Source organism: Lepus europaeus, chromosome 10 (assembly GCF_033115175.1).
Source record: "Lepus europaeus isolate LE1 chromosome 10, mLepTim1.pri, whole genome shotgun sequence".
NCBI lineage: Eukaryota > Metazoa > Chordata > Mammalia > Lagomorpha > Leporidae > Lepus > Lepus europaeus.
In genome coordinates, this window is record NC_084836.1 from 105,560,441 (window position 1) to 105,576,331 (window position 15,891).

Genomic DNA, 15,891 nt, shown 5'->3' on the forward strand with positions numbered 1-15,891 from the left:
GTTGAAAAAATATCCCTTTGTATTCTTAAAAGATTAAAACTTTCTGGCCTTAACTTTGATTCTCATTCTCTGAATAGGTAGAATAGGACTAGGTAAACACTCTGCAGATCTTAGGTAAAAAATCATTAAAGTTTGAATCCCTAGCACATTGAATGCAGATCAGTCTCATTTTTGAATCAAAGCAGTAGGCATAAACTAAGTCCTGTTCTTAAATTAGGTTGCATGTAGTTTATTGTTAAAGAAATTTCTAAATGTATAATTAATTCTTTTCTTTTTCCTGATAGTAATCCCGTGGATTTGAGTAACCCAGCCATTATAAGCTCTACTCCCAAATTTCAGGAACAGTTCTTGAATGTGAGCGGAATGCCACAAGAATTGAATCAGTATCCCTGCCTTAAACACCTGCCTCAAATATTTTTTCGTGCCATGAGAGGAATCAGCTGCCTGGTGGATGCATTCTTAGGTGAATTTTGTGAATGTTGCTAGATATATGAAGAGCTACATTTAGGTAACTCTAGTGTCTAATCCTGGAAACTATTATGGAAGGGCCCCAAGGAAAAGTTGAATGAAATCAGTGACCAATAATAAAGTGGGAAAATTATTTTCAGCACATATTATAGAGGATTATTGTTATCTTTTCATTCTTATATGTATAATTAGAAGATAAATTAGACCCTTTGTGGACTGCTATTTCAAACTTTTTTTTTTTAAAGATTTTATTTATTTGAGAGGTAGAGTTACAGAGACGAGAGAGAGAGGTCTTCCATCTGCTGAGCAGATCCAAAGTGCTTCTGGGTCTCCCATGCTGGTGCAGGGGCCCAAGTACTTGGGCCATCTTCTACTGCTTTCCCAGGCCATAGCAGAGAGCTGGATCAGAAGAGGAGCAGCCAGGACTTGAACCGGCACCTGTATGGGATTCTGGTGCCGCAGATGGAGGCTTAGCCCTCTGCCATGGAGCCGGCCCCTTAAACTGTATTTCACATTTTAAACATATGAAAAGTCAGTTTTTTTAACCTGTTGAAGGCCAATGATAAGTCATTTTCTAAAATAGTTGTTATGTGCACTTGTTAATGTTTCACAGTAAATATATTTGTTTTGATTAAGCTTGGCTGCCATATAACAACAAAAAATCCCAGTGTTGTAAACCAGATAGTGTCTTTCACATACATTAGATCCTGAGTGAGGTGGTACAGGGCCGGATATAGCAATTCCATCACTGTGAGAGATTCAAGGCCTGTCCATCTCATGGCTCTCCATCATTTGAGCACTGCCTCATGGTCTATTGATGGTCAAGTGAGTTCCAGTAATCCTTTCCAGGAACTAAGGAGGAAGGAAAGTCTGTGCCAGATGGCTGCTTTTAAGATTTCTTAGAGGCCGGCGCCGTGGCTTAACAGGCTAATCCTCCGCCTAGTGGCGCCGGCACACCAGGTTCTAGTCCCGGTCGGGGTGCCAGATTCTGTCCCAGTTGCCCCTCTTCCAGGCCAGCTCTCTGCTGTGGCCCGGGAGTGCAGTGGAGGATGGCCCAAGTGCTTGGGCCTTGCACCCCATGGGAGACCAGGAGAAGCACCTGGCTCTGGCCTCCGGATCAGTGTGGTGTGCCGGCCGCAGTGCACCGGCCGCGGCAGCCATTGGAGGCCGAACCAACGGCAAAAAGGAAGACCTTTCTCTCTGTCTCTCTCTCTCTCACTGTCCACTCTGCCTGTCCAAAAAAAAAAAAAAAAGATTTCTTAGAAGATCCACTCAGCAATCATCCATTTCAGGACATGGCCACATTTAATTGCAAGAAAGTTTAAAAATGTAATCATTTATTCTGGGTAGCTGTGGCCAGCTAAACAATTTTCTGGTACTCTGAAAGAAAGTGTGAATGAATATTGGGAGACACTTGGCAGTCTTGGAACTAGTGTTGCTTGGGGAGGATTTTCTGAACTATGAATGGTAACTCCCTTTGTGTTTTTTTAAAGGCATTTCTAGACCCAGACCAGACAGTGCTCCCCCTACACCTGTAAATAGATTGAGTATGCCTCAGAGTACTGCTGTGAACACCACCCCACCACATAACCGGAGGCACCGGGCTGTTACTGTGAATAAGGCCACCATGAAGACAAGCACAGTAAGAACTTTTATCACCGTTGTTAAGCTGTGTAACAATGGCTTTTAATGCAGTCCTGCCTTTTTCTCAAACTTTTCATGGGTGTGGGTGTATTTTTGTCTTTTAATAGGTTAGTACTGCTCATGCCTCGAAAGTTCAGCACCAGACATCCTCTACTTCTCCTCTGTCAAGCCCAAATCAGACTAGTTCAGAACCCCGGCCACTGCCTGCACCTCGGAGACCAAAGGTTAACAGCATCTTGAATCTCTTTGGATCATGGTTATTTGATGCAGCATTTGTTCACTGTAAACTTCATAATGGGATAAACAGAGACAGCAGCATGACTGGTAAATATTGCTCAAGGAATATGTTATCATTTCTTTTCTTTTCTTTTTTTGTTTTTAATCTTTCCTACCTGCAAGATTAAAATGTATCTTGAAAAGCTCTCTGTTTCTGACCAAGCAATGTCTTGTGCTTAACCCCTTCCAGCTGAAGTAACAGAACTTTGAAGTTTTCCTACCTGTTCTTTTTATGTATGTTCTGTGAAGTTTGGCCTTTTGTCTGGTTTTATTATACTTCAGGTTAGCTACCTTTTGTTGAATCAGATTCTTTTCAGTAGGTGACCTGGAAGTTCCCTTCATGTCAGCCAGGATAATAATGTTTTTATGAAGAACTAAAGGTTTTGATGGAAATTTACTTAGATTTTGACAGCCATTCAGTCATTAGTACTTGTAAACATAAAAAAAAAATTCTGCTTCACAGTAAATTCTAACTTCTCAGGTTTTAGTCTAGAGAACTTTATTTCAAGGGTACCCTTTTCAGAAATACTGTTTGCTCTGTAACATAATAAGACCGGTGGAAAATTATTAACTGAACCCTGATATCTTCATTTTGATTGCATTATAGAAATAAAGCTGACTAAAATCTGATTTATTTTTGTCATCTTACCTTTAATCTTAGAGGTATTAGCATAGGGTACAGGGTGGATGAGTGGAGTAGTCAGAATGTTTTGAACATTTATAATACATCTTTTAAAGCCAAATAATAATGATGACTGGCATTTATTGAGCTGTTATTGCTGTGAGCCAGGCCTTGTGATAATATGCATTAATGAGTGTATTGGCTGTTTGGTAAGACAAAGCAGCTCTCCATTAAGTTTGGAAATAGAGATAAAAAAGATTGTGTTAGTTTATAAAACTAATATATTGGCCATAAAGGTCTCTGCTTTCTCTCAAGAATGTATTCTTACCTATTTTGAATCATCTCAGAACTAGGGTCAGGATCTGTGAACCTTATACACATATTGTTACTTTGAATCTTCTTAAAAATGTCTTTTTAAAAAAGGAAACATTTATTTATTTATTTATTTGAGAGTCAGAATGACAGAGAGGGAGAGAGAGAGAGATCTAAATGCTAGTTCACTCCCTAATGGCTGCAAAGGCCAGGGCTGATCAGGCAAAGCCAGGAGCCAGGAGTTTCATCTGGGTCTCCCATGTGGGTGCAAAGGCCCAAGTACTTGGGCCATCTTCCGTTGCTTTCCCAGGTGCATTAGCAGGGAGCTGGATCAAAAGTAGAGCAGCCAGGACTCAAACTGGTGCCCATATGGGATGCTGGTGTGTAGATGGCAGCTTAACGCGCTACACTACAGAGCCAGCCCCCAAAAATGTCTTAAATAATTTAGAAGGGTTACAAGTAGAAAGATTTTCAGGAATATAATTTTAAAGATTGTATAGTTGAATTTAGGAATTCCTTTGCTTACTTTCTTTATTCAAATTAAAATACTTTATATTTTGCCATTTCCATATTATAATTTATTCATAAGTTTGAAAGTAGTGCTTACTTACAGATAAGTAAATATGCTTGTTTACTTATGGTGACTAATTGAAAACTTTAAAAAAATATTTTTATGTTATATTTTCTTTGTGTTCATATATTTTGAGTTTCCTAAACCATGCTTATATTTATTAATTTGTATTATATTTTCTAGAATGGTCATTTTAATTTAAAATTTTTATTAAAGTATAATTCTTGCAGTGTGACTTTTTTTGGGTGTAATTGTGATAGTGAAATCGTGAATCCAGAATGGTTCACCCTTCTGCTTCATTGATTGGTTTGCTTAAAAGGGAGCCTACAGATCTTTCTGCACTCTAGCATGTTTGTAACAGCTTTGCTTACCCTCTTGCACCAGAAGGTAGAAGTCAGCATTTAAATCATAAGTGTGCAACATCTTACTTTTAACTCTTACCATTTTCTTTGGTGGAGAAGGGATATAAGTTCCTCTCCTCTTCATTATGTTCAGATATGATAAAGACTGTTACCTAGGAGATATGAGATGTCCAGATAGTTGAAGGGATTGTAGATTGCTGGAGGGTGCCAATCTTGAGGTCTCAGGGGTGGTGGGAGGCTTGAGTATACTAACTCTTCTCCAAGTACTGGCTGCCATCAAGGAATTCTGCCATGTTGTTCACCTCTAACTTAAAGTGTTTGCTTCTTTGAACTGGTTAGCTTTAGATTTATGTGACAGTGCACTGTACTTTATAAAAAGTAACATTTGAGCTGGGAAGGGTTAATGAACTAAAATTTTAATGCACGTTATGGGCAGTTCAAAACCTCAGTTCTTTGTAGCTGTGTAATTTTCTTTGTTCATTGTTTGCATGATACAAAAATCATAATTTTGGACCTGAATGCACAATTTCCTGTGTTTTTGAACTAGCTTGTGGTATCGTAAAGCTTTAAATCTAACGTTTAAAAAGCTTAAAAAGCTTCTTAACTTACTGTAAAATTTCACCATCTTTAAAGTATTTTATAATTACTGCTGTCCTTTGATTTGTTTCCATTTATTTCTATTATCTTGCAGCATCTTTTATCCAAATTCTTCTTTCTTATAAATCTTGTAAGTAGGAACCAGAAGCTTCTCCTTAATTGCAGTCATGTTTTTATTTTTTTCATAATTCCATTAAAAAATTTGATTGTCATTGTCTCTTGTAGTTTTTGCACTTGGGAAGAAAAATACTTTTCTGTGTTTTGAATGGGGAAGATTGTTGGCAAAAGCAAATTAATCTGCCTGAATCAGTCCCATTATTTTTGTATACTAGTCTGGTCATGTCATGAATTCCAGGACTTTGCACTAACTGTGTTTTGGCTTTTTTTTTTTTTTTTTTTTTAAAGCTTTAAGCTTATTTTTATACAGATTTAGTGTTTGATTTGTATGCATTCTGCATGTAGTGTTTTCAAATGTATTATTGCTGGATAGCTTATTCAGGACTAAAAATGGCTCATGGGAAGTTGCATAAAGATTTATTCTTGTCCTCACATTCTACTAAATCTATTACAAAATAATCTAAACATTTTATATAAAATAATAAAAGATTTCAGAGTGATTTTCAACACACTATGAAATCTTTTGTTAAAAATAAAAGCAACTTTCGAAGGGCTTCTGTTTCAGTGACAAAAAATGACTATGATAATCTTTCTTGCCAATTCAATTTTCTAATTTATCAACCTTAAGTTAGCTGCTGTCTGTGGTTGTTAAAATTCATTCTCATTTTGCTTGGTTGGGCAATTCTTTGATGTGTGTTTTGGAATTGGGTGGGTGGTGGGAATGCTCTCTCTTCCTCCCTACCCATTTATCATCTTTACCTTGCCCTTTCCCTAAAGTATATAAACTGGCATGGGGTTTCCCTTTTAATTATGATGTCCACCTGGGATAATGTGTAAATTCTAGTAGCTATTTTTCTTAATGTTTAAGCATCATTCTGTAGAGGGAGGGAAAAACAGAAAATAAATAATAGTAAAGCCAAATTCTGTATTATATATCTGTATAACCATACAGATATATAAAATGTACTCTTCTGATCAAAAGTTCATTTGAAAAATGCTTCTTGTACAACCTGTTAAATGCCACTGTAAATTAATTGTTACCTATTTTCAAAGGATACTTCAGAGAGCCCTTTTTAAAGAAATTAAGACATAGTTGCTAAACAAAAGCATTATTGGATTATATTCGAGTAGCTATTTATAATGAAACCAATATTTGATCTTTGTGTCCAGGGTCCCATGAGCCTACGTGGCATGTTGACAAATATAATAAAACCCTCCTTTTCTCTCCCCAGCCATTACAACACAAGCTAGCATGGAGTTTCGACGGAAAGGGTCACAAATGTCCACAGACACCATGGTTTCCAATCCTATGTTTGATGCAAGTGAATTTCCTGATAACTATGAAGCAGGAAGAGCTGAGGCTTGTGGGACACTATGTAGGATTTTTTGTAGCAAGAAGACTGGAGAAGAGATTCTGCCAGCTTATTTATCCAGGTCTTAGAACTTTTTTTCCCATTTAATGTAGTTTTGATAGTAAAACGCTGTTGTAGCATGACTTGGTAGGCTGAATTGATAAGTAAATGTCTGAAATACCAGCAAATGTCTGTAAGTACTTGAAATTTGCTTTACTTCTTCCATTTTACCTACCTCAATAGATTCAGCAAAGACTCCTTAAGACTTTTTGTTTTGTGTTATTTTTTCCATCTCATTTGAAGTTTATTAATTATAGGGAGATTTAGACAGACCCCTAATAATTAGTTAATGAATTTTTAGCAATATTCAGTACTGTAGACAGTGTGGAGATAGGTCAGCTGTGAATCCTACCTGCAGGGAGCTTATTTTCTGCAGTAAACAAAGCCACGTACACAAGTAAAGTGATCCAATAGAAATAGGAAGTTAGTAGAGAGGGCCACAAATAAAGTGCTATGGGCATTCAGAAGAAGCAGTGCATTCTTACCCCAGGTGGCTAAGGAAAGAGGATTGGATGACTGCTAGGTACACAGAGGATGGGTAGTGTTTAGATTATATTAAGATCATCTTATCTAAATATCTCACTTTACCCATGTTTGTAAATGGCTGTGCCATTCATTTAGTTACTAGGCCAGAAACTGGGCTTCATTTTAGTTTCTTTTTTTCCTCTTTATCTCTAGTTAATCAGCCAACACCTGTCTTTCTGCTGCTTAACCTTCTTTCTAATCTCTTTCCACTGTAATACTTCAGACTTTGTCATTTTTCTTCTAAATTAACTTATAATGGCCTTCTATTTTTTTTTTCCCCACTCTGTTTTGCTCTTCCCAATGAATTGTTATTTATGTAACTCCTGAAATGAGGAGAATATCACCAAGAGCATTTAGGTATCTGGGTACCTACTAGGTTCTCAGGAGAGAGAATTTGGCTATCAGCGGGAACCAGGTACAGAAGCATAAAGGCATGAAAAAAAATGGTATATGCATGGAACTAGGCTTTTAATGTTTATTTATTTTCATTTACTTTAAAGGCAGCATGCCAGAGAGAGAGAGAGAGAGATATCTTGTATCTACTGATTCACGCCCCAAAACCCTGCAATAGACAGGGCTTGGCCCTGCCAATTCAGGGGCCTGGAACTCCATCCATGTCTTCCACACGGGTGGCAGAGAGCTGTCTTCTGCTGCGGTGGCCCAGGATGCATTAGCTGGAAGCCAAATCGGAAGCAGAATAGCTAGGATTTGAACCAACCCTCTGACATGAGCATCCTGAGTGGCAGCTTAATCTGCCATGCCACCACACCCATCTCTAGTCAGGGTATCTTAACCATAGGCTCTTGCCTTGAAATGACAGAAACCTTCTCCATCTGACTTATGGAAAGGTGAAAGAGTTAAGAGAAGCTAGTAATGTTAATAGATTCTAAAGTCATGAAGTGCACAAGTCCTCATGAAGAGTGGGAACCAGGGACTAGGAAGTGTTCAAGGACCCGATGCTTTTCCCCTTTCTGTTTCTCTGTCTTTATGTCTCCCACAACTGCTCATTTTTCTCTTCTCATCTTCTCACATTGCAGTATGCTTCCAAATTCCCAATACCAATAGCCTTGGTCCAGGTGACCAAGCAGGGCTAATTAGCATCTCTGAATCCTAATTCCAGATTCAGGAAAAAGGATCTGGTCACTCAGGTATCTCTCTCTGGTCAGGTGTCTTATCTGTGGTCTTGTCAGCTACCCCTGTGGTGATAGGTTCTGTAAGGATGCTGGAGCTCATCCCTTGGGGCTGCTCATTTTCTCAGCAGGAAGGCCACAGGCAGGGGAAATATCCCAGATGGTATTAGCAGCAGTAGGGGAGAAGGGTATGACTGTGAGCTTTCTCTTTGGCCCATAAGACGGAATGGGTGCTAGTATAGCAAACCAAAATAACAGATTTGTGAATGGGCAGATTGTCAATATGATTTTGACCATTTTAAAGTGCCTATGAGATATTTATCAAAAAATACTTATTAAATGCCTACCTTTTTTGCTAGATATTGTATACAGGGGTATTGTAATAGACATGTCCTGCCCTCAGATATCCAGGAAGCTTTTGATTAACGATCTGGAGCTTAATTGAGAGGAATAGCTTAGAACTGGTTTGATTATATCCAGTGACTTAAGTGTTTAAAGTCATGCTGATAGAAGAGAGAGCTTAGGGAACTGAGGCTGGCAGCCTGAGGAATATCACTGTAAGTATCAGGGGCAGGTAGGGAGAGAGGATCTGTTAAAGGAAATAGCCATAGAGGTCAGAGTAGAAGAGTAATCAAAGGGTAGGATGCTTTCAAAAGGCAAAGTTAAAACTTAGAGATATCTTCTATATTTGCCAATCAGAAGTCTTTATTTGCTAGTGTGGTTTTATTTTAGTTTTAGGGAGAGAAGATAGATTGAAATGGATTGAGCTTACAGAGAAAAATGTCTTGTAGTAGTAGAAGAGTACACTGATATGAATGATGGGAGATTGACTATTTGGTGAGGTGATTGGGAGTTGGGGTGGAAGTTAAAAGGAAACTATATTTAAAATATATTTAGGTATATGCCTAAAAGGAATTTCAGAGTAATCTTCATATCATGTGGATGTAGACTTGAATGAGGTTCCTTTCTTTCATTATCTTCCCATAAATAATGGGAAAGGGAAAACCGATGAAAACACAGTGTTGTTTTTTTTTTTTTTTTAGTACTGAAGCCTTTTTTGTTTTGTTGAATGCCTCATTTTTCAAGTCTTAAAGCTTTAAGAAAGTGTACTAGACGTGAAATTTTTTTCTTCATTAAGAAAGTCTGGTTCTTAGTGTATGTGATTCTGAATTATTTTAATTCTAGTGCTATCTTTTAAAGAAAAGACACAGTGAGGAATCAAAATGACTATGTAGAAAGTATTATAATTGTGAAAAGTTTTGATTAGTAGTTTGTTTAAAATCTTTTTCTTGCTTTCCTAGATTTTACATGCTTTTAATTCAAGGTTTGCAGATAAATGATTATGTGTGCCATCCTGTCTTGGCCAGCGTTATTCTAAACTCCCCTCCTTTGTTCTGCTGTGACTTGAAAGGGATTGATGTTGTGGTTCCTTACTTTATTTCAGCTCTTGAAACCATTTTGCCTGACAGGTAAGCTGTTTTCTCTACTATTATGTCAGTTGTCTGGTTTGACCTGGTTTGTTTTGGTGCTTGCTTCTGTTTCCTAATTTATCTTGTCCAGTTGTCAGCATAGTCCAAGGGCACTTAGGCCACATTAAATGAGTGTAGAACATCCAAATCCATTTTATCCCTGGACTCCTTCAGTTCTGCCTGTCCCTGGGCTTGTTGAATCGTTTTGTCTGGTCTAGAAGGGTAAGAGCAACCCCAGTCCAGAGGCCCTGTCTTTGTAGAAGAAATGTCAGTCAAATTCTAGTTTAATTCAGTAACAGTTTTTCATAGAGTCTCACACACATACCCCACATTAACGTGATACTCGGATTGTGATATGTTTGGCAATAGCTAAAAACATTTCAGTTTAAAAGTACTAATAGCTTTTTATTTTTTGGCAGAGAACTTTCAAAATTCAAAAGCTATGTAAATCCAACAGAGTTGAGAAGATCCTCCATTAATATCCTACTTTCTTTGTTGCCCCTCCCTCATCATTTTGGCACAGTCAAATCTGAGGTAATGTTTTATTAAACTTTTTTATATTCTTCCATTTTATGTGCTAACATAAGTCAAATTATATTCAACAAATGAAACAGGAGCTTTTAAAAAATTGTTATTTAAAATGAATTAACACCATTGATTTGTTGTGATATTTCTCCTGTCACTTTGCCAGGATGTGTTGGCCTACCATGTCGGGTGGTAATAGGATCAGTGACATCTGATAATATATATTGAGTAGATTAGCAACAGATTTAGCACAGTGACTAAAATTTGACTGAAAGCTTTGCTCACTCTCTTTGTCTACTCTGGATGTTCCTATGTGAGCATAGTATACCACAACAGTTGATGTTAAATATTATTTGTTTTTTCTATAGGTGGTCCTGGAAGGAAAGTTTAGTAACGATGACAGCTCTTCTTATGATAAACCAATAACTTTTCTGTCCTTGAAGTTGAGACTTGTGAATATACTAATAGGTGCCTTGCAAACAGAAACGGACCCCAACAACACTCAAATGATACTAGGTTTGTGTCCACCTATTTTTTCATATGTGAAAACCTAGGTATAGTTGACCTTCACATGCTGAGCAGATAGCAATCAGTGACAGGAACCTAAACTGAGTGTAGCTCTACTTATCATTCTGATTCAGATACAGAGTTTATAATGCTTTTTCTTTTTTTTAAAGATTTATTTATTTATTTGAAAGAGTTAGAGAGAAGTCTTCCACCCGCTGGTTCACTCCTCAATTGGCTGCAGCAGCCGGAGCTGCGCCGATCAGAAGCCAGGAGCTTCTTCTGGGTCTCCGACGCAGGTGCAGGAGCCCAAGGACTTGGGCCATCTTCCACTGCATTTCCAAGCCATAGCAGAAAGCTAGATCGGAAGTGGAGCAGCTGGGACTCGAACTAGCACCCATATGGGATGGCAGTACTTCAGGCGGTGGCTTTTCCTGCTACGCCACAGTGCTGGCCCCATATGCTTTTTTGTTTGTTTGGCCCCATATGGGATGCCAGTGCTTTGGGCCAGGGCATTAACCCACTGTGCCACAGCCCCCCCCCCCCCCTACCAATTATGCTTTTTAATGTAAAAAGATTGAAGGGATGAAATGAGGGAAAGCAGTTATCTGGTTGATATCTCTCCCTCTCCTCTCCCCTTCCCTTCTCTCCTTTGTCTTCTCTTCTTCCTTATTTCCCCCTTCCTTCCTTCCTTCCCTCCTTACTTCTGCCATTTCTTTTTCCCCCTTTTCCTTTTCCTCTTGCTCATTACTTACATATGAAAAATTTCAGCACCCAGCCAAGAAGAAATTGTGGGGGAAGCTGTTGTACTTCTCCACTCTTTCCTGTTGGTCTCCTGATCATGCCCATCTCTGTCTCAAATGTCTCCTCATCCTCATGACCACTGCCATATTTTAAGTTGTCATACTTACTGCAGCAATCATCTCTCATTGTAAAGCCATCATAAAACATGCCAAACACCAGAGTTAAGGGAAAGGCTTATTGTTGAGTCAGGGAAGCCTGATGGGCCAGGAAAGAGGGGGTGATCAGGAGAGAGAGCACGTGTGCCAGGGGGCAGGGAAGTAGGAGCATCAAATCTCATTAGGGTGCGGGTGGAGCTGACACCTGTGCTTGCGCCACAGGGCTTAGGACTGAAGCTTACTGTGCAAGGTGGCCACGGGGGCTAGAGCCTAAGATGGCATCCAGGGCATAAATGGCACCACAGATAAGACTACGCTATTTTACTAACACTCATCTATCTGACTTTTCATCAGTTCCAAAGGCACGATCCTACTCTTGAGAGGAGCACCAGAGAAATGAGTGGCATGGTTCTTACACTTGAGTGAGATGCATTGCAGAGAGTGTTCTGTCTTCACGAAGTGGTCATAACAGTAGTAGGCAGTGCTGGTTGCATATCATGGTGTTAAGTGTCTTTGAGATTAATAAAAAAGAAACCCGAAGGACAGGGAACACTTCAGAAGGAGCTGAGAATTAAAGTGGGTTTTGAAGGACAGGATTTGCATAGGCAGAAATGAAATTAGGACTTCAGTTTAGGAGAGGAAATGACGTGGTTAAAGAATTGGTGATGGTGCAGTAGTTGGAGTGGGTGCTCAGGAAGTATAGTACTTAGGAAGTGGGGAGGTAGAATAAATAGGAAAGAGCAAAGCCCTTCATTTTGGGAAGTAAGGAAGCAGGTTATAACATTTTCTTTCATATTATTGTTGGTAAGGTTCTAGAAACTTAGAAAAAGGGAAAGGAGGAAAAACTGAAAGCAAGAAAATCTGTAACCATTTACATTATATAATTTGCAATTGATACATGAAGAAGATTACCTGATAGAGAAATAATTTAATTGGGGGACGGAGGCTGGAATCATGGTGCAGAGGGCTAAGCTGCAGCTTATGATGCCAGCATCCTACATCAGGGCACCAGTTCAAATCCTGGCTGCTGTGTTTCCAATTTAGCACCCTGCTTATGTGCCTGGGAAAACAGCAAAAGGTGGCCCTGATATACTTGGGCCCCTGCCACCCTTGTGGGAGATCCAGATGGAGTTCCTGGCTCTTGGCTTTGGCTTGTCCAGCCCTGGCTGTTTCAGCCATTTGAGAATGAATCAACAGATGGAAGATTTCTTCTTTTCTTTTTTAAAGATTTATTTATTTATTTGGAAGTCAGAATTAGAGGGAGAGACAGAGGGTGATCTTGCATTTGCGGGTTCACTCCCCAGCTGGTTGCAACAGCCAGCACTGGGCCAAGCCTAAGCCAAGTCCAGGAGCTTCTTCCAGGTTTCCCGCATGGGTACAGGGGCCATCTTCCACTTCTTTCCTAGGTGCATTAGCAGGGAGCTGGATCACAAGTGGAACAGCTGGGGCTCAAACCAGTTCCCACATGGGATGCCAGTGTCACAGGCGGCAGCTTAACCTGCTGCACCACTGCACCGGCCCCTATTTTCAAATTATGTATTTATTTATTTAAGAGACACAAAAGGAGAGCAAGCACCCATCGTTGGTTTACTCCCCAAATGCCCAGAAGAGCTGGGACTGGACCAGTCCAAAACCAGGAGCCAGAAACTCAATCCAGATCTCCCACCTGAGTGGCAGGAACACAGTTACTTTCACTATCATTGCTGCTTCCCAGGGTTTGCACTAACAGGAAGTTGGAATTGGGAGCCAAGCCAGAACTTGAACTCAGAAACCCTGTGAATATGGATATGGAAATTGGGTGTCTTTTTAAAAAATATTTATTTATTTGAAAGACAGAATTACAGAGAGGCATAGGCAGAGAGTGAGAGGTTTTCCATCTGCTGGTTCACTCCGCAAATGGTTGCAGCGGCTGAAGCTGTGCTAATCCAAAGCCAGGAGCTTCTCCTGGGTCTCCCACATAGGTGCGAGGGCCCAAGGACTTTGGCTGTCTTCCACTGCTTTCCCAGGCCATAGCAGAGAGCTGGATCAGAAGTGAAGTAGCTGAGACTTGAACTAGTGCTCAAATGGGTTGCCAGCACTGCAGGCAAGTAAAGCCGGCACTGGAAATTGGGTGTCTTAACCATGAGGCCAAATGCCTATCATTTTTTTTTTTTTAAAGATTTATTTATTTTTATTTGAAAGTCAGAGTTACACACAGAGAGAGAGAGAGAGAGAGAGAGAGAGAGAGAGAGGTCTTCCATCCGATGGTTCACTCCCCAAATAGAGAGAGAGAGGTCTTCCATCCGATGGTTCACTCCCCAAATGGCTGCAATGGCCGGAGCTGCGCCAATCCAAAGCCAGGAGCCAAGAGCTTCTTCCAGGTCTCCCACGTGGGTGCAGGGGCCCAAGGACTTGGGCCATCTTCTACTGCTTTCCCAGGCCATAGTGGAGAGCTGGACAGGAAGTGGAGCAGCCAGGTCTCGAACTGGCGCCCACATGGATGCCAGCGCCTCAGGCCGGGGCGTTAACCCACTGCGCCACAGTGCCAGCCCTTGGGCCAGATTTTTAAGAGACCTTCTCAAGTTGATGTGGGCAGTCTGACCAAAGGTTGGAGCCAGACTCCACCAATGGCATGAATACTATCTCGGGTGTGCAGAATGATTTGACATGATAATGTTTCAGATTGTTCAAATTACATAAATTTGAAATTACATAATTTCACTTGAAATAGGATTCATTCTGCATCTGCCTTTCAAATAAATAAGTCTTTTAAAAAAAAAAAAAAAAGAAAGCAGTCTTCATTCTGCTGGTTCATTCCCTTAATGGTATTCTCTTAATGGCCACAGTGGCTCAGAGCTAGACCAGGCAGAAGTCAAGAGCCTGAAACTCCATCGGGTTTCCCACGTACGTGGAAGAACCCAAGCACTTGGGCTATCTTCCAGCTTCTTTCCCAGGCCCATTAGTAATGAACTGGATCAGAAGTGGAGCATCCAGGACACGAACTGGAGCTCATATGGAGTACTAGCATCACATGCAGTGGCTTAACCCATGGTGCCACAATGTTGACCCATCAACATCTCATTTCAGTACTAATTCTTTCCAGAGCTATGGGTTTCTTTTTTTTCTTTTTGACAGGCAGAGTGGACAGTGAGAGAGAGAGGGAGACAGAGAGAAAGGTCTTCCTTTTTGCCCTTAGTTCACCCTCCAATGGCCGCCGCGGCCAGCACACTGCACTAATCTGAAGCCAGGAGCCAGGTGCTTCTCCTGGTCTCCCATGGGGTACAGGGCCCAAGCACTTGGGCCATCCTCCACTGCACTCCCGGGCCACAGCAGAGAGCTGGCCTGGAAGAGGGGCAACCGGGACAGAATCCGGTGCCCCGACCGGGACTAGAACCCAGTGTTGCCAGCGCCGCAAGGCGGAAGATTAGCCTATTGAGCCACGGCGCCGGCCATCAGTGTAGGGATTTCTAAAGAATATTTTTTCTGACCAATCTATGGATTTATTCGTAATTTTATAGGAATTCAAGAATGCTCAATCAAAAATCATTCTTATTTCTGTTATTAATTGTATGAGATAGTCATTTTAATATTATGTATATTTTATCTAAAATTTTTGTTTTGTTTTGCTGCTGCTGCAGGGGCAATGCTAAATATTGTTCAAGATTCAGCACTTTTAGAAGCCATTGGTTGCCAAATGGAGATGGTAAGAAGCATACCACATGAATTTGTCACAGTCATCAACTTCTGATTTTATATAAATTACATTCAAGAATGTCTTTCCTTGTTATGTTTAAAGATATTTGTTCATAAATCCAGCTCATTGTCTCAGAAGGATCCTATTTTAAAATTTCATATATTTGAAGATTGCTTAACACATCCACTATGTAGCAGGTGCTTGAGAGATCCTGCATGAGAGAAATTCCAGCTAAGTCCCATCTTTATTCTGGACATTGTCTATCACAACTCTTACTTGTTTTGCTTCACTGGTGAACTGGCTTTAAAAATACAGGAAGTGCCCTGTACTGCATACTTCCTGCTATCTGTAATAGATCTGGTGCTGGTTGTAAGCAAGCAGCTAGTTTATTCTTTTCTATCTCATCACCTCCCCCAGCCCCTCTAGACCAAAGGTTGCAGGTCCTCCAAAGCAGCAGTGCTTCCAAATCAATGAAGCTTCCCAGAGACTTGCAGTGCCCCTTGCTTCTGTCTTCAGGATATGTAATTCCCAAATGTGGAGCAGAGGCTAGGGAGTGGGGGAATTTACTGGGGTAAGCTGAGTGGATATAGGGTGGGTGATCAGATTACCATTAAGGAAATTATATTCATATCCTAGCAGAAGGCTAGTAATAATTTACTTACATGAATTACAATGAATTGCATTTATATGGGATAAAAAGGGGAATCTTTAGCAGATAGGTTTATTAGCCCTTATGCACATAGGAGTTTATGCTGTCAATTGTATTTTATAGCTACATTTGAAAA

At 40.2% G+C, this 15,891-nt stretch overlaps 1 protein-coding gene across 5 annotated transcripts in view; it reads left to right on the plus strand.

Moving 5' to 3' along the window:
- Positions 1-15,891, plus strand: part of RALGAPB (Ral GTPase activating protein non-catalytic subunit beta) — a 106,712-nt gene that overhangs the window by 41,234 nt on the left and 49,587 nt on the right. For all 5 annotated transcript variants that reach the window (XM_062204191.1, XM_062204194.1, XM_062204193.1 and 2 more), the window contains exons 7-14: positions 285-463; positions 1,962-2,110; positions 2,220-2,436; positions 6,202-6,403; positions 9,338-9,505; positions 9,925-10,039; positions 10,399-10,546; positions 15,051-15,115. In XM_062204191.1, coding sequence (XP_062060175.1) covers positions 285-463; positions 1,962-2,110; positions 2,220-2,436; positions 6,202-6,403; positions 9,338-9,505; positions 9,925-10,039; positions 10,399-10,546; positions 15,051-15,115 — 1,243 coding nt within the window. The remainder of the gene's footprint in view (positions 1-284; positions 464-1,961; positions 2,111-2,219; positions 2,437-6,201; positions 6,404-9,337; positions 9,506-9,924; positions 10,040-10,398; positions 10,547-15,050; positions 15,116-15,891) is intronic.